This window comes from Lynx canadensis, chromosome D1 (genome assembly GCF_007474595.2).
Source record: "Lynx canadensis isolate LIC74 chromosome D1, mLynCan4.pri.v2, whole genome shotgun sequence".
NCBI classification, from domain to species: Eukaryota; Metazoa; Chordata; class Mammalia; order Carnivora; family Felidae; genus Lynx; species Lynx canadensis.
The window spans coordinates 110,926,857-110,945,901 of record NC_044312.2 but is presented as its reverse complement, the minus strand read 5'-3'; the positions used below and the strand labels follow the sequence as shown (position 1 = coordinate 110,945,901).

The 19,045-nt window shown below is 45.8% G+C and overlaps 1 protein-coding gene across 5 annotated transcripts in view; it reads left to right on the top strand.

The window, feature by feature from the left end:
• The window catches only part of KMT5B (lysine methyltransferase 5B), a 58,614-nt gene that overhangs the window by 12,957 nt on the left and 26,612 nt on the right, over window positions 1-19,045 (top strand). For 2 of the 5 annotated variants that reach the window (XM_030333664.1, XM_030333665.1), the window contains exons 2-3: window positions 9,116-9,351; window positions 15,564-15,711. In XM_030333664.1, the coding sequence (XP_030189524.1) occupies window positions 9,192-9,351; window positions 15,564-15,711 (308 nt within the window). In that variant the 5' untranslated portion in view covers window positions 9,116-9,191. Of the gene's footprint in view, window positions 1-3,796; window positions 4,847-9,115; window positions 9,352-15,563; window positions 15,712-19,045 lie in introns of those variants that run through there. The other 3 variants (XM_030333663.1, XM_030333662.1, XM_030333666.2) reach the window with 3 other exon arrangements.

Here is a 19,045-nt window from a genome sequence, read left to right as displayed (position 1 = left end):
ATTGCTATAATTAAGATTTTAGAAATTGGCTTTGACGACATACATAAAAATGATGCAGAAGGATTTTTGTGATGTCTGTCTTATTTTCCTTTTAATATCTCTGTGTTCAAATTTTTATTATAAAAGTAATACATGCTCATTTTGGGAAGTTGAACCTTGTGAAAGATATACCGCGTAACAAAAAAATTGCTTGTGATCTCATTCTCCGGAGATAATTCTGTTAGCTATTTGGTGTTTCGGATTGTTTTCTTAGGATATTGTAGCTGAATCACTTGAAAATTGTTTGCTCTGTTTTTTCTCAGTAAAGTTTTTGAAAAGTCCTCTGGCAGGCTTTTATTTATTTATTTTTTAATCCTGCTTTTTAAAAATGTGTGCAGGGGCGCTTGGGTGGCTCAGTTGATTAAGCGTCAGACTCTTGATTTCAGCTTGGGTCATGATCTCACAATTGTGGGATTGAGCCCCACATCAGACTCCACACTGAGCATGGAGACTGCTTAAGATTAAGATTCTCTCTCCCTCTCTCTTCTGCCCCTCCCCCCTGCTAGCACTCTCTCTCTCTCTTTCAAAATAAATAATAAAGATAAACCTTAAAAACGTGTGCTACCTTCTCAACCACATGGGACTTGTTTCTTTGCCATTGGATAATTTCTCGAAGATAAACTGAGACAAGTTCAACATGTAGTCTGGTTAGAGAATTTAAAAAAAAAATTTTTTTAAACGTTTATTTATTTTTGAGACAGAGAGAGACAGAGCATGAACGGGGGAGGGTCAGAGAGAGAGGGAGACACAGAATCCAAAACGGGCTCCAGGCTCTGAGCAGTCAGCACAGAGCCCGACGCGGGGCTCGAACTCACGGACCGTTAGATCGTGACCTGAGCCGAAGTCGGACGCTTAACCGACTGAGCCACCCAGGCGCCCCCTTTTTTTTTTTTTAATGTTTGTTTATTTTCACAGAGACAGACAGAGAGAGAGAGACGGACCATGAATGAGTGTGGGAGGGGCAGAGAGAGAGGGAGACAGAGGATCCCAAGCAGGCTCCATGCTGCCAGCACAGAGCCCGACTTGGGGACTGATCTCACCAACTGAGATCATGACCTGAGCCCAAATCAAGAGTCAGATGCTCAACCGACTGAGTCACCCAGGCTCACCTGGTTAGAAAATTCCTGATGGTGTCACAGGAATTATATTAAAATTCTTGATTTATTCAGAGTCATTGTTTTCATTTTACTGACAGTTTTTAAAATTCTGGTTTGTGTTTAAGACATTCAAGTAGGAAAGGATTGGAACAGAGTTTTCAAATTGAGCATGAGCAGTTAAGTCAGAAGTCACTCAACGGTCCATAACCCCTTGTGTGCCCATAAAGGGACAATGGAAGGAGAGAAGGACATTGACGTTTGTTGATGCTCTGTCACTGCTGGAACAGTGCAGGCACTTGATGTGAACCAAGCACATTTTCTGTGAAACAACTCTGCTTTGCTTTGAAAATTTTTTAAGTATTGGGTTTTTTGTTTGGTTGGGTTTTTTTTTTTTTTTCCAGTTATAAATAGATTTGCTGTAAACATTTGGAGGGTAAATTTTTTTATGTTCATCTCATTCCCCCAAAGATAGGGAATGCTGTTGGTGATTTGAAATGTGTGGTGTGCCTCTTACCTTAGTGGTATTATCATAGGAAGTTTCCTCTTTTTTTTTCTTTATAAACTTCTTTGTAAATTCTTTTTTATGTTTCTTTATTTTTGAGAGAGACAGAGACAGCGTGAGTGGGGGCAGGGGGTGGAGCAGAGAGACTCCCAAGCAGGCTCCATGCTGTCAGCACAGAGCCCAATGCGGGGCTCGAACTCAGGAAACTGAGATCATGACCTGAGCTGAAACCAAGAGTCAGACATTTCACCAACTGACCACGCAGGCACTGTAAACATTTTTTATTTTTGAGTAATCTCTACACACACCGTGGGCCTTGAACCACCACCCCGAGGTCAAGTCATGTACTCCACCAGCTGAGCCAGCCAGGTGCCCCTAAAAAGTTTCCTCTTTAAATACAACTGTAAGTCTTTAAATATTGTCCTCTTGGAGTGCAGGTCTTTTAAAAAAAAATTTTATTAACATTTATTTATTTTTGAGAGAGGGGATGGGGGGGAGACAGAGCATGAGCGAGGAAAGGGCAGAGAGAGGGAGTCACAGAATCTGAACCAGGCTCCAGGCTCCGAGCTGACGGCACAGAGCCCAGTGCGGGGCTTGAACCCATGAACCGTGAGATCATGACCTGAGCCGAAGTCAGACTCTTAACAGACTGAGCCACCCAGGGGCCCCGTCGACCCTTTTTTTTAAATCCAGGGTTGATGATAGAATCTGAAGAATCTGAATTCCTTCCCCACCTGTTGGTCCAGTGAAGTCACGTGAAGTGAATCTTCCTTTCCGGTTGACTTTAGAGTGGGTGAACCTCTCAGGGACACATACTGGCTGTCCCCGAGTGCTGCCTCAACCGCCCTTCCTTAGAGCCTGCTTGCACCGTTCTTGTTCTTGTGAGCACTCTGGAAAGTAGAGGGAGCCGAGCTTGTGCAGCCCCCTCAGGAACGCCCCGTTACGCTCAGGTGCTCTTTGTTATTCCTTTAGAAAAGGAATCTTTTTTTTTTTTTTAATGTTTTTATTTATTTTTGAGACAGAGGGAGACAGCATGAGCAGGGGAGGGGCAGAGAGAGAGGGAGACACAGAATCGGAAGCAGGCTCGAGGCTCTGAACCGTCAGCACAGAGCCCGACGCGGGGCTCAAACTCACAGACCGCGAGATCGTGACCTGAGCCGAAGTGGACGCTCAACCGATTGAGCCACCCAGGCGCCCCGGGAATCTGTTTAAAAACTTGTTGTTAAAAAAGAGCCATATAAACTCTGAAGGCATGCTGATCTCAAATTAACCTTCCTTTCATCTCCCTCCCCTGAGTTTAATTTACATGTATTCTTTCGGTCACATGCAGCTTTCTCTCGTTTGAAACAAATGACACAGGACTTAGGACTCTTTCTGTTCATTATTCCCTATGTTCCCCTCTGCCATCTAACTCTTTCCCCACGAGCCCATGTTTCAACACTTCACGTCTGTTCTCAGATCGTCAGCGGCCCATCTTGCCCTTGAGTTTTGATGCCTGAAAGAGCTTTGCCCTGTGAGCGTCTGCGGCCCGTGCCCGAGTCGGTCACGCGCTTCCTGAAGCGCTGGTCCCTGTTTGCTCTTTGCTTTTCCTCCCTGACTAGTTGCTCCTTTCAGTTGCCGTTGCTGCTGGGTCCTGGTCTGAGGGCGGCTCCCTGTGTCCTTAGCCTTCTTTCACCTGCACTCACCCCCTGGGTGATTGCATCTTGTCCCGTTAGGGCACCGGCCAGCCTGGACCAGTACTCCAGGCCCTTAGGTCCAGCGGCCCGTCTGGCGTCTGTCTCTCCTGGGCATCTCGAACATGACCGAAACTCAACTCCTGTGCCCCGACCCCTGCCAAAACCTGAGCTGCCTGTAGTCCTTGCCACCTCTGTAAATTCTGTGCTTCAATTTGGAGGCCTGTTAGAGTCCCCTCTTTCCCACGGTCCGCTTGCAGATCCTGTCTATCTGCGAACCTTCAGAAAAGATCCCAAAACCAGTGACTTCTTGCCACCCGTGCTGCCCCAGGCCACTGGTTCATTGCAGTAGCCTCTTAACTGGTGCTTTCTCTCGTGTTCCCCACTTATTACTGGCTTCATTAGATCTGCTTTTTAAAAAGCATTTATCTGTGAGCTTTCCTCCACATAGCAAGCGGCTAGTGTGGGCCTTTAAAATTGTAACTTAGACCACGTCAGTCCTGCTTTCCATCTCCCTGAGAGTCCATGCCCAGGTGTCAGCAGTGGCTTTGACACTCTCCGTTACATGTTCTGGCACCCCTTCCGGTCTCCCTCCTGCCCCCTCCCTGCTTACCCCGCCGCAGCCACACTGGACTCTGTGCTGGTCCTCTGCACACCCTCTGCTGCCTCCCTTTCCCACCCCTGTGTCACCTGAAACACTCCCTGCCACTTAGAAACCGCTTGATTTTCTCCAAGGTGCTGGCATTTAATTGCTAATTTGTTACTTCCCAGCGATTTTTTCATTAGAATGTAAGCACAGATGAGGGCAGAAACCTGGTTTTGTCCTTTGCTGTATCCCCCGGGCCTGGAACCGGAATGTAATAGATGTCTAATGATTTTCCTGATTTACGCACTTGACCCTTGAACCCCCTGTGTGGTCAGAATTCCACATACAACTTTTGACTCCCCAAAAACTTAGCTACCAACAGTCTACTGTTGACTGGAAGCCTTATCGACAAAATAAATGGTTAACGTGAGTTTTGTATATTACGTGTATGATATGCTGTATTCTGCAATAAAGCTCCAGAAGGTGTGATTAAGAAAGTCCTAAGAAAGAGAAAACACATTCACAGTGCTGGACTGCATTTATCGGAAAAAAATTGACACAGAAGTGGATCCACGTTGTTCAGGGGTCAACCATATTGGGGAATCGGAACAGAGAGGGATTTGGCATCGCTACTCCATTTAAGGAGTGACCGCTACCCTTTGAAATTTTTTTTTTCTGCCAATTTTGCGGTAAATTTCAGGTAATTCTTACTTCTGAATACAGTGGCCAGTTGGTTCAGACGCCGTCAACCAAGCCAAGTCCGTGGTGGTATTTGTGAGCCAGCTGTTCCCCGGGCCAGAGAGACCGCACCCCTGCTGACGTTGGGGGCGTGGGGCCGCTGTGGGAGCCGTGAAAGGCTTTAGGCTTTGCTGGCCTCCCCATGTTTCCCCACAGGCTACTACGATGTCAGCTGTGTGAGCTTTTGGGATTCCGTCTCCACCTTTAACATGTAAGTATTCTTTCAGCTTGTGGTCTTAGAGGAAAGATGGCACCGACGGGAAGAGTCCGCACTCAGGAGGCCAGAACAGACAAACAGCGACCTCATGATTAGTAGGGCATACGTTCATTTTGAGCTAGAAATTTATAAATAGCCCCCAAATTCTGATAGTTTCGCTAGAACTGGTTTTTACAAAACACTTCATTTGTGAGCTTAAGTAATGTCTTTTGCCTTAACGGTAACTGCCGCCGTCTGGACAAGGGGACCAGGGGACCAGGGGAGCGTGTGGGAGCCTCAGCTAGAAAGTATCCAGGCGGGCAGTGTAGTCATACCAGTGAGATTCAGCCATGTTCTGTGATTGACGGCGTGATACCTTAGTATCTTAAAAGTTCAAACAAAATAGTATCGGTTGACTGCAATAGAAGTGAGACTGGAGGGGCACCTGGGGGGCTCACTCGGGACTTCGGCTCAGGTGGTGATCTCACGGTCCCCACGTCGGGCTCCGCGCTGTGTGAGGCACGCCTGAGATTCTCTCTCTCTGCCCCTCTCCTGCTCGCACACACTCTCTCTACAACAAAACGAAACAAAACTTGTAAAAAAATGAGGCTTGAGGTTATGAATTTGCTTCAGTTTGGATGGGTCATTAATCCTCACCCTCATTTCATTGAAGTTACGTATAATTTCTGTGTTCCACGCACTGGGCTGAAGTGTGCTGCTAAAATGACTTCTTGGCGAACTTTTCTTAATTCTCAGGGAAAAAAATTGGTCGAGAGGTCTAATGTCCTCAGATTAAAATTTTGGCCTGTGTTCTCTGCCCTGTCAGATGAGCTAGTGGATGAGGAAGTAACTGAGAACAATAGCTTTCACACCGAGTTGAGTCACAGTCACCTGGAGGGCTTATTAAGAGCAGGTTGCTGGATTTCACCCCAGGTTTTCTGCTTTTTATCTGAGTGAGAATCTCAGTTGGGACTTAAGTGGAGAGATTACTTACTGTTCCTTTTGTCCCTTAAATCTCTCCGAAGCCACGTTGCTCTTTTCTGTTCCATGTGTAGTTCTATTTTATGTCTCATCATCGAGGGATATCAGGACTCCTGAGTCCTAAAAACACATTCTCCACGAGTTGTGTGTTCCGTGAGGGCGTTCTCGAGATGGGCTTCCTCAAGGACCAGATGCACCTCGCCTGGTCCTGGTCCTGTCCTGGTCCTGTGAAGGTGCAGACTCGGGGCGGAGGCGGGAGGGCGGGTGGTAGGGAGGCGCGCGCGTGGCGGCAGTCACGTCTTAAGGAGAGGACTCGAGAGGGTCAGGTTATAACTGTGGTATTTTACAGCCTAAAACACATACAGAGATCGTTCCTGTTAGGCATAGGCCGCACCTTCATTTATTGATTCTTTCGTCACTCGAGGGCCTCGGATCCAGTTTGTGCTGTGCTGGAGAACAGGAAAATGAGTTCTTGGCCTCAGGAACCCGGGCAGTTAAGGAGGCAGGCAGACCATTGCAGTGTAGTGACATAAGGGTTTTCACCTAAGTTTTGTAGTAGGGATGTCCACCTGAATTTGGCGGTGAGGGTCAAGGAAGACCCTGGAGCGTGAAGAGGTTAGCCAGACGAAGAGATGGGTCAGACTGTTACAGGCACAGGCGAAGGAAGAGTGTCGTGGGCCTTGCCTTTTTTCCAAGCTTTCTTTGTCTTTATGCTCCTAATTCCTCTGCCTCTTCTTCTGAGTACACATACAGGACATTCGGTCGTCAGTAGGTCTCGTGTTCAGTCTGATAAAATGTAATAATTGAAAAATCTCCAGCTTATAACCACTGTGTCTGTAGTTTTACCTGCCTTTCCTTTTTTTCTTTTTAATTTTTTTCATGTTTATTTTTGAGACCGAGACAGTGCGGGTGGGGGGAGGGGCAGAGAGAGGGAGACCCAGAATCCGTAGCAGGCTCCAGGCTCCGAGCGGAGCTCGAACCCACGAACGGTGAGATCGTGACCTGGGCTGAAGTCGGACGCTTCACCAGCTGAACCACCCAGGCGCCCCGTACCTGCCTTTTCTGTTGTTCGTGCAGCGTCTTCTGGGTTTCGTGAGGCGGACAAGAACAATGAAAGGCTAGGCAAATGAAAGTTGAGTGCTAATTGAATTTAAGTGAAAGAGCCAGGAGAAGAATACATAGTAGAGAACGTTTGTAAACAGCATCCTTAGTACGGATCAGACATTCTTTACCTTTGTACGTAAGCGTGTGGCTCACACACACACTTTACCACTGTGAATTCACACACAAGTCCTGTGACCGTGGAGGAGACCCGAGATCAGGTAAAAACTCAGTGTTTCGTATTTTTGTTGGGTATTGTTAAAGGCGTGACCAAGTATACATTTCTGGAAGTACCTCAGAATAGTTTATCATTTGTGTTGCTCTGTGCGTTCGTAAAAAAATAAGGGAAGTCGGCCTCTGGGTGGTCTAGCGAGAGACCCTCGGGTGGCAGTGCCGGGTTCTCCTGGGGATCCTGCCCCCAGCCTGATTGCGTGGCTCTGGGCACGAGTGTCAGCCTCTCTGGCGTCGGTTCCACGTGCAGATGGAAGGAAAAGTTCAGATAGCTCTGAACTTTTGTGTTTTTGCACTTTCTTATCCTGGAGCCTTTTTAGTCTGATTTATATTAGAGCATAATTCCATAATGAGGTGATGCCACGGACATCCCTTTCTGTGATCTGTTACACTCTTATTTCCAAAGGGCCTTACAGATTATGAGCATCCCTCACTAGCCAAATCATTCACTTCCCAAATTCAGCTAATTAAAATTCGGATGGTGAGGGATATCTCTATATTGGCAGATATTACAATTACTCAATTTTTGTTGCTATTGTAAAGGCAGACATTTCATGATGGGCAAGACTTTGATATTTGAGTATCAGTCCCTGAAGTACCTTGAGCATTGACTTCAAACTGACAACAGAAAGGCAGAGCTGTTGTGGACAAAGCTTGACTTAGACCCCTTTTCTTAAGCTCTCCTCGTAACAGAAGAGAACATCCTTGGGATTTTCTCACACAGTTAATACACTGTTCCCAAAACATGTAATTTTTTTTAATATTCATTTGCTTATTTTGTTTAAAAAAAATTTTTTTTTAATGTTTTTATTTTTGAGACAGAGAGAGAGCATGAGCAGGGAAGGGGCAGAGAGAGAGGGAGACACAGAATCTGAAGCAGACTCCAGGCTTCGAGCTGTCAGCCCAAAGCCCGACGCGGGGCTCGAGCTCACAGACTGTGAGATCATGACCTGAGCCAAAGTCGGACACTCAACTGACTGAGCCACCCGGGCGCCCCTATTTGCTTATTTGGGAGAGAGAGAAAGAGTGCACAAGCAGGTGAGGGGCAGAGAGAGGGGGAGAGAGAGAGAGAATCCTGAGTGAGTTCTGTACTGCCAGCACAGGTCCCAACGCCGGGCTTGAACTCAGGAACCGTGCAATTGTGACCTGAGCCAAAATCAAGAGCCCGATGCTTAACCGACTGAGCCACCCAGACGCCCCTACCAAAACGTGTAATTTGAGCAGATTATTAAGCTGTACCTAAACGTCCGCATAACAAGGTGCAAAATTATTCTTACTGGCAAGCAAGAGATAGACACTTACGAGCACTTAACTCTTTGTCGGTGGCTGTTTGCAGCACAAGCAATGAGCAAGACGAGTGAATTCCTCTCCAGAGTCTGGGCGTGCTGAATGACAGCACAGATGACACCGGATGGCTTGGGGAGCCGAGTGGTCTTTAAAGAGTGGAAACATTAGTTACTAAATTACCTTTTTTTTTTTTCCTCCTAAAAAGTCTTTATTATTTATTACATACAGAGGGGAGGAGTTCAGTCCTTGGCTGCCACTCTCCTCATGGCTGCCGGGACGTCGCTCAGCACCTCTCTCGTCCTTTTGGCATGGATGTGCGTCCCCTCCCTTTTCTCGATGAACTTGTGGTGCGCTTGTCCTCGGAGGCATCGGGCAGCGCATGGCGCACCTCGGGTGGTGTCCTGCACGAACTCGGGGTGTGCTTGGTGAGGGGGCCACGGCCGGGCCTTGACTTGCTCCTGTCCTTCCCTCCTGGTGGCCCTTGCTGAGCGCCCCCGCGCCACCCTCCACCCCACCCCCGCCAAACGCAGAGTCTGGGCTGCTGCGCCTCAGTGGCCCCTCGGTGGCCCCGGCAGCCCGAGACGGAATTCCTTTCAATACTTTGTATCTTTCTCAAGGGTCCGGGCAGTATGGTCTCTTACGTACTTACCTCCCGGTTCTGTTTTTCATGTTTTGTTTTGTTAGGAGAGAACGTTGGAATTATTCTCTAAGCTATCTGAAGAGAACGACTCAATGCACCTGGGTCAGGCGGTCTGTGGGCATGAAGTGGTTGGGAGAATCCAAGAACATGGTGGTGAATGGCAGGAGGAGTGGAGGCAAGTTGTCTAATGACCATCCGCAGAGCCCGGCCAAATTGCAGCCCGCGGGGAAGGAGGCCGCGAAGGCCGGCAGACACGCGGTTGAGAGGAGGTCGAGCAGATGTATGTACACGATGCAACTGTCATTTCCGTTGTCGCGCGGGGCGGTGATTCTTCGCAGCTTGTAACGTGTATTCTGTCTCTGCTGTTTTCAAAACGAGTTTTCATGTGCTCCCAGCTAACGGTGCAGGTTTTTCTTTCTTTCTTTCTTTTTCACCCTTTCAGAGTTTTGACAGTGCTTACTCTCCTCTGACGTGTACGCCTCTAGTTCGGTGCTTAATAAGATCGCTTTAATTATGCTTTTGTATCCATAACTTTAAGTTCTATTTTGTAGCGTGGATGTCTGAATGGCTGACCTGCTCTATAAACTGTATTAAAGTGCTGCTGCTGAATTTCTTTGAAGTTCAAACTGTATTTTTATGTTTGATGTAAGTATAAGTATGTATCTCTTTGAAAACTGAGACGTGTGAATAATAAATTCAACTCTCATTTACAGGGGAAACGGAATTTAGGGCAGCGTCACAAATTGTCGCCGTTCCTTCCGTTTCTGTAGGGCGGACGGTGGTGTATCCCGACATCAGAGCACTGTTGATGACGCGTGACTTCTCACCTTGCTCCTCCTTGGTGAGGGTGGGGCTCCTTGTGGAGAGTTCAAGAAATAGTTCTTTTAAGAGCAGGACAGTGCCCCGGGATGCGTGTGAGCCTTAGGTAGGCAGCTGCTTTAGGTGAAGATACCCAGTGGCGCACAGCCGCGTGAGGGAGGACAGCTTTTTCCGTTCTTGTTTTTCCTGAGGTTAATTTAGCCCCTCCGGAACATCCTTCGTTTGCGTTGGAATTGGCCTGCTCTGAGTAGGGTTGGCTCTGCCTGGCATTTGGAACGGTTTCAGGTAGATTGCACCAGTCCTGACTGATTACCCTCATACCTGTTAGAGGTTTATGCAGTTTACGGGGCCCAGGCTGCCCTTAGCCTCTCCATATCAGAGCAGGTCACTGTGTCTGTAGTACACGAGGCAGAAATCCCTGCTTGGGGTAGGAGGGAGAGAGCCCAGGACTGGATAGATTTCTCCTATTCGTGGACACCCGCCCACCCTGTAGCACGTGATGGGAACCGAAAGGAATTGAGAAACGTAACGACTATAGCAGGGGTATTGGTTCCGGGCGGTAAATTAGGCGACTTTTTTTGGTCGGTTTTTAATTTTTCCATATTGCTGTTGGCCTTCTTTTTGGGCATCCCAGAGCAAAAAGGTCTTACAGTTGTTGGAGGTACGTGATCATTTAGAAAAACGATCGTTAGATGGGCTACGCTTTGCCGTGTGTAGACAGATTTAGAGGACAGGCTGGAAAAACCCAGAGAGTTGAAGACGGACAGCATCGTATTGAGTGTCATTGGACAAGAATGATACAAAAAGAGAGCCAGTGATGAAGCAAAACAAAGCAATGTTCCATCTTAGGTAAACCTCAGTGATTTCACGTGACAGAGCCACAAAATACACGAAGCAGACGCTGACAGCATTGAAGGGAGAAACAGACAATTCAGTGATTTGGAGACGTCAGTTCCCCACTTTGAATAATGAATAGAACAGTGAGGCAGAGGATGAACAGGGAAAGACTTAGACACTACCCTAAACCAGTGCTTCCTGACAAACGTCTGTAGGACACTCCACCCACCAACAACGCACGTTCTTCTCAGGTGCACGTGGAACGTTCTTCAGGATAGGCCATAGGCTAGGCCACGCAACAAGTCTCAACAGACCTGAAAGGATTGGAGCCATACATCGTACGTTCCCTGACCACAGTGGAGTAAAATTAGAAGTGAATAATGGAAATTTGAGAGAATCACAATAGTTTTTTTAATTTTTTTTTTTTTTCAACGTTTATTTATTTTTGGGACAGAGAGAGACAGAGCATGAACGGGCGAGGGGCAGAGAGAGAGGGAGACACAGAATCGGAAACAGGCTCCAGGCTCTGAGCCATCAGCCCAGAGCCCGACGTGGGGCTCGAACTCACGGACCGCGAGATCGTGACCTGGCTGAAGTCGGACGCTTAACCGACTGCGCCACCCAGGCGCCCCGAGAGAATCACAATAGTTGACTCCTTGAAAAGATCGACAAAATCGGCAAACCTCTATCCAAGACTAATCAAGAAAAAGAGCAGAGTCAAGAATAAGAGAGGGGACATTACTGCTGCATTACAGAAATAAAAAAGGTTATAATGGACTACTCTGAACACTTGGATGCCAACAAACTCGGTAACTTAAATGAACAAATTCCTAGAAAGTCACGAACTACCAAAATGGATTCAAGAAGAGACACAAAAATCCAAATAAACCTGTAGCATGTAAAGAGGTTGAATCAGTAATTTTTAAAACACACTACTAAGAAAGTCTCAGGCCTGGATGGCTTTGTTGGTGAATACCGGCAGACATCTAAAGAGGAATCAACACCAGTTCTTTACAGACTGTTCCAAAAAGTAGAAGGAAAGGGAGCACTTCCTCATGCAGGAAAACCAGTATTAACTCTGCTACCAACACCAAAGACCTCACAAGAAAAAAATACCCTAAAAAGTACAATATCTCTATTAAAGTATGGACACAAAATCCTCAACAAGATACTAACAAACCAAATCCAGCAACAAGTGAGAATGATTCTGTTGCATAAGCAGGTGGGATTTATCCCAGGAATGCAAAGTTGGCTTTATACCTGAAAATTAATGCTCCCACTTCAGTAGCATGATGGACAAAACCCATATGGTCATTCCAATAGATGCAGAAAAAGCATTTGACAGAATTCAGCACCCTTTCAGGGTAAAAGCACTCAACAGAGTAGGAACGGAAGGAAATTCTTCAACCTGATAAAAGACATCTACAGAAACCCACAGCTCATGTCCTACTTAATATTGAAAGACCAGTAAATGCTTTTCCCCTAAGATCAGGAACAAGACGAGTATCTTTTCTCACCGCTTCTGTTCACTATTGTGCTAGAGGTTCTAACCACAGCGTTTAGGCAAGAAAATGAACTAAAAGGCATTCAGGTTGGAAAACAAGCAAAAACCATCTCTCTTTGCAGACGACGTGATTGAGGAATCCACTAAAAAACATAAGAGCTTGGGGTGCCTGGGTGGCTCAGTCAGTTAGGCGTCCGACTTCAGCTCAGGTCATGATCTCACCGTCTGTGAGTTCGAGCCCTGTGTCGCGCTCTGTGCTGACGGCTCAGAGCCTGGAGCCTGCTTTGGATTCTGTGTCTCCGTCTCTCTCTGCCCCTCCCCTGCTCATGCGCTCGCTCTCTCTCTCTCTCTCTCTCTCTCTCTCTGTCTCAAAAATAAATAAAAACATTAAAAACAAACAAAAAACATTAGAGCTTATAAATGAGCTCAGCAGTATAGATCAGCACGCAAACTATAAAACTTACAGTTTGAAAACTGCAAGACATTATTGAAAGAAATTAAAGAAGACCTAAATAAATGGAAAGACATCCCATGTTCATTGATTAGAAGACTTAATATTGTTATGATGGCAGTACTCCCCAAATGATCTACAGATCTACAGGGATCTGTAGGGATCTACAGGGAGTGAACGCAGTCCCTATCAAAATCTCAATTGGCTTCTTTGCAGAAATTGACAAACGGATCCTAAAATTCTTGTGGAAATTCAAGGAACCCAGAGCAGCGAAAACAGTGTTGAGAAGGAACAAAGATGGCACACTCACACTTCTCAGTTTCAAAACTTACTACCAAGCTGCAGTGTTGTATTTGGCTAGACACCTATCCATGGAATAGAATCAAGAGTCTGGAAATAAGCCTTCATGTTTGTAGTTGATTGATTTTTGACAAGCATGCAAAGAAAATTAAGTGGGGAAAGAATAGTCTTTTAATAAATGGTGCTGGGAAAACTGGATATCCACATGCAAAAGAATGAAGTTGGACCCTACCTCACGGTATGTGTGAAAAATTAAAATGGATCAAAGGACCTTAATTATAAAATCCCTGGAAGAAAACAAAAGCATACATCTTCATGACTTTGGATCAGGCAGAGGTTTCTTAGATAGGACACTAAAAGCACAAGGAACAAAAGAGAAAAGGTAAATTGAAATTCATCAGTGTTAACAAACTTTTGTGCTTTAAGGGATTAACATCAAGAACATGAAGAGACACTCACAGAAGGGGGAAAAACATTTTAAAATCACATATCCATCCGATAAAGGACTAGTATCTAGAATATATAAAGAACTGTTACAAGTCAGCAGTAAAAGACACTCCAATTTCTTTCTTTCTCTTTCTCCCTGCCTCCCTCTTTCTTTCTTTCCCTTCCTTCCTTGCTTCCTTCCTTTATGAGAGGGAGAGAGAGTGTGTGCACAGGGAAGAGGCAGAGAGAGGGAGACAGAATCTCAAGCAGGCTCCACGCTGCCAGCGTAAAGCCTGATGTGCGGCTTGAACTTACAAATCGCGAGATCATGACCTGAGCTGAAGTTGGATTCTTGACTGACTGAGCCACCCAGGCGCCCCACAAACTCCAATTTAAAATGAGCAAGGGAATCTGAATAGACAGACATTTCTCCAAAGACACACAAATGGCCAGTACATGAAAAGATGCTTGAAATCATTAGTCATCCGGGAAATGCAAGTCAAAACCACAAGGTACCACTTCACAGCTGTTAGAATGTGTCAAACTAAAAGGACAGATGGGGCACCTGAATGGCTCAGTTAGTTAAGCATCTCACTCTTGATCTCAGCTCAGGTATCGATCTCAGAGTAGTGAGTTCAAGCCCTGCATTGGGCTCTACGCTGAGCATGAAGCCTAGTTAAAAAAAAATATATACATATATATTTATTTTTGAGAGATAGAGCGTGAGTGGGGGAGGGGCAGAGAGAGAGGGACACATAGAATCAGAAGCAGGCTCCAGGCTCTGAGCTGTCAGAGCCCGATGTGGGGCTTGAACCTAGGAACTGTGAGATCATGACCTGAGCCGAAGTTGGACGCTTTAACCGACTGAGCCACCCAGGCGCCCCTGAACTGTGCGCTTTAAATGGATGAATTGTATGGTATGTGAATTACATTTCAATAAAGAAAAAACATAACGACTTTGATAGCTTTTACATACCTACATGCAAATGAATAACTTGATTCCCAGCATATGCCTACCTACCTTTTGATAGGGCCTTAACATGTTGTGTTTAATTTGCTTTTTGAAAGAGTGTGGAAAAGAAAGTTACACCTTGCACTGTCTTTCATTCTTCCACATCTTAATTTTGAGAGGCTTCAAGTTATACTGTTGGCATAATTACATTCCTGAAAAGATTTGGGGCGCCTGGGTGGCGCAGTCGGTTAGGCGTCCGACTTCAGCCAGGTCACGATCTCGCGGTCCGTGAGTTCGAGCCCCGCGTCGGGCTCTGGGCTGATGGCTCGGAGCCTGGAGCCTGTTTCCGATTCTGTGTCTCCTTCTCTCTCTGCCCCTCCCCTGTTCATGCTCTGTCTCTCTCTGTCCCAAAAATGAATAAATGTTGAAAAAAAAAAAAAAAAATTTAAAAAAAAAAAAAAGATTGTCTGTGACACGCATGTCAGGCTTAAATCAGCACGGATGAAACTTCACCCATTTAAGTTTGGCTTTCCTTTGCTCTCTTTATAAACACCATCATTAAACCTCATCACTTCGGTTATGTATTTCCGGCATTTCTCTATTTTTATCCATTCATTCAAAATCTGTTTTAGACAGGTTAGAAATAGGCCTGTCATTCTCTCTCTCCTCCTTTCCCCACTTCTGCTTCCGGACTCTGTAGTCACAGGCAAGTCTCTTCTCCTGTGGGCCTCAGCTACCAGGTGGGGAGTGAGGGTCACCTGCCCAAGAGGAGGATGGCGGAGTTCACCCCTCGGGGGCCGCCTCTTCGTACTTGATGTCCGTCCTGGCACTTCCTGCAGAGAGTTTCTTGTGTTCTCGTCTCCTGTGTCCCCCGGCCCTGTCCGCAGTGGCGCTTGATGCTGTCTTTTGCCACGGTGGTGAGCGTCCACTCATCCCATTTTTCGTCTTCCTTGATGGGACGGGGAAGGCATTTATTTGAGCCCAAGATTCTCACGACTACCCAGACCCTGTTCTTGGGAACCCTGGTAATATTACCTGCTAAGCAAAACGCTCTCGGTCATTCGCTGCATTTGGCTTTCTGTCTGTGCAAAACGTACTCCGTTCTTAATGGCTGACTTGAGAGGGCAACGAAGCTAAAGGTTTTAAAGGTAGATTTAAGTGGTTTTCCCTTTGAGTTACTTTCCTTTCTCTTTCTTCTCACAGGTAATGGTAATTCGGGGTTCGAAGGCCAGAGTCGATATGTGCCGTCTTCTGGAATGTCTGCCAAGGAGCTCTGTGAGAACGATGACCTGGCGACCAGTCTGGTTCTTGACCCCTATCTAGGTTTTCAAACACACAAAATGAACACCAGGTAATTGTTAGTCTGTATCCTGAAGTGGAGCGGATGATGATGTTGAGTTTAAGAGAATAGATGCTAGTTTTACTTTTAGTCAGAATTTAAGATGACATCAAAGGAAAGGTCTTTGCTGTAGAAGATTTTGTGTTTGAGGCAAGAAAAGCAACAAAGGCTTCCAGGAGTCTTGTCAGTTTTAATTCTGTGTTCTTATTTTATCTCAGGCTGTTCCTATGAAAATATAAAGCTGGGGGAGCATCTCCTAGTCTATTTTAAATGTTGTGATAATTAGCTGAAAGAAAAATCTTAGAAGCATCCTGTGAAGCCTTGAAAATACAATAATTTTTTTCTACATAAAGTAGGTTACATCAGGGGTTTTTTCATGATTTTATTACAGAGTTTTCTTCTAACTAATTGCAACCATATATAGGGAATGTATTGCCGTCATGTTTAATCTTTGAGATTCACCTCGTCATTGGAGTGAAGAGAATGTTAAAGACCTGCATCTGTCTGTCCAGTCTGCAGATCAGAAAATAGACACGGAGGTGCTTTATCGAGGATCACATGCCATCTGTATAAAATATTGTTAACACTGCTTTTGAAGTCTGTTCTCCTTTAAATTTTTTAATTCATGGGGTGCCTGGGGGGCTCAGTTGGTTAAGCGTCCGACTTCAGCTCAGGTCATGATCTCACGGTTCGTGAGTTCGAGCCCCGCGCCGGGCTCTGTGCTGATAGCTCGGAGCCTGGAGCCTACTTCAGATTCTGTCTCTCTCTCTCTCGCTCGCTCGCTTGCTCGCTCACTCTCTGCCTGCCCTTCCCCTGCTCACATTGTCTCTGTCTCTCTCTGTCTAAAAAAAAATTTTTTTTTAATTTTGTAATTCATGTTTTCTTAAGCATCTCTGCCCTGAAAATGGCCCTTAGATACTTTCATGATTGCCACCAAACACTAACTCGGAACTTGACAACTTTCCCTCTTAACGTGAGTGGCAGAGGGCTTTCAAGTCTGGTGAGGTTGAGAATGTATAGAGCCAGTTCTAGGCCACTGATCCCTCCTACCTTCCTGATACTTGCAGTGGTGTTTTGTAGCTCCAGGGCCAGTGACAACCCCAGAGCAACTTGATCACCAGGTGACTAGTCGCCAGTAGTTGGGGAGGGAGGAATTGGTGAATGAAGGTGATTAGAGGAAACTCTCGTGCCATTTTCCCCCTTTTAATTCTGTCCGTTGCTAAGATGAAAACAAAAGACTGTATGATTCGTTTATCAATTATTTTCTAAATCCAGAAAGAAGTAATTTGGATAAAAATGAGCCTTTGGTATTTTCATGATTCCTGTTACCATAGATCTTTCCTTGATAAAATGAAGTGACAAGTTGGAGTCGACTTGAGAACGTATTTAAATAGCTCCCTGACCTCAGAGGGGCAGATGCCTAAATTTTGTAAGTAGACAGGTGGATAGCTGTTGGCTGGGAAATCAGCAGTACTGGATGCCCTACTAGCCAAATAAAATCTGGTTTGCATTATTTTTTTCTTAAATTATTTTCTCAAGGAATGTTTTTAAAGTCTGGTTTTTTTTAGTAATCTCTATACCCAACGTGGGGCTCATACTCACAACCCCAAGATCAAGAGTCGCGCGTTCTTCCGACTGAGCCAGCCGGGCTCCCCTGGTTTGCGTTATTTTCAGTCCATTTCCCTTCTTTTCCCCAGTGAGGCCACTGCTGCTTCTCCTAGAAGGTCCTGGTAATAGTTAAGAAATATGAATCGCTTTCACATAACAGTCTTAGAGAGGGTCAGGCTATTACTGCAAAGGCCCATAATTATGACCTGGAGTCATCAAGGAAGAGAAAAAAGAGCTAGGTAGGTCACGTTCACTGTGCCCTGTATACTGAACTGTGGAAGCACATAAACCATCATGGAAAGACTGCATCAGAATAACAGAAGGGTCATTGGTTTAGGAAGGAACTCCCTATAGTCAATTCCCCGTCCTCCCACCGTTCTTTGCTCCAGAAGATGAGCAGTTTACCTGTTACTGGCTTCTACAATAGGAAGTTACTCCTATTTTTTAATAAAAGTCCTGACAACTGTTTCCTATAATTAGTTTTACATATGAGTCACTTGGGGAGTCTTGTTAAGATGCAGGTTCTGATTCAGTAGCTGTGGGCTGGGGCCTGAGATGCTCCATTTCTAACAAGCTCCTGACTGTACTTGGAATAGCGAGGTCCTAGGCCATCTGGCCTCCTGAGCTTTGTTGTGATGTAATGAGTACATAAAAGGTCCTTATCAGGGGGCGCCAGGTGGGGCTCGGTCAGTTAAGGGTCCGACTCTTGATTTCGGCTCAGGTCGTGATCTTGCAGTTTGTGAGTTTAAGCCCGCCTCAGGCTCTGTGCTAACGGTGCAAAGCCTGCTTGGGGTTCTCCCTCTCTCCCTCTCTGTTTGCCCCTCCCCAGCTAGTGCTTTGTCTCTCTCTCAAGATAAATAAACTTCCTTATCAGTAGTTTCCTAGGCTCATTTAAAAACGTGGAGTCCTAAAATGTAAAATTTAGCATTTTACCCCACAAATATTATTAAAACCCAAGACATTACTGTATCCGAGCATCCCTGAATTAAAATACAGGATCTAAAATTAAAAGTGGTTAGGGGTGCCTGGGTGGCCCAGTCGATTAATTGTCCAACTCTTGATTTTGGCTCAGGTCATGATCTCACGCTTTGTGAGTTTGATCCCCGCATCGGGCTCTTTCAACACAGAGCCCGCTTGGGATCGTATCTCCCAGTTTCTCTCTGGTGGACTCTCTCTCTGCCCCTCCCCCCACCCCAAAACAAATAAATAAATACACTTTTAAAAGAGGAGGAGCGCCTGGGTGGCTAAGTTGGTTAAGCGTCCAGCTTTGGCTCAGGTCATGATCTCAGGTTTCATGGATTTTGAGCAGTTTGTGAGTTCAAGCCCCACATCAGGCTCTGTGTTGACAGCTCAGAGCCCGGAGCCTGCTTTGGATTCTGTGTCTCCCTCTCTCTCTGCCCCACCTCCGCTTGTGCTCTGTCTCTCAAAACTGAATAAACGTTAAAAAACAATTTTTTTTAATCTATTTATATATTTAGGGACACCTGGGTGGCTCAGTTGGTGAGTGCCCGACTTCAGCTCAGGTCATGATCTCACAGTTCATGGCTTCGAGCCCTGGATCGGGCTCTGTGCTGACAGCTCAGAGCCTGGAGCCTGCTTTGGATTCTGTCTCCCTCTCTCTCTGCCCCTCCCCTGCTCGCTCATTCGCTCTCTCCCATTCTCTCTCTCTCTCTCTCTCTCTCTCTCTCTCTGAAAAATGTTAAAAAATTTATATATATATATATATATATATATATAT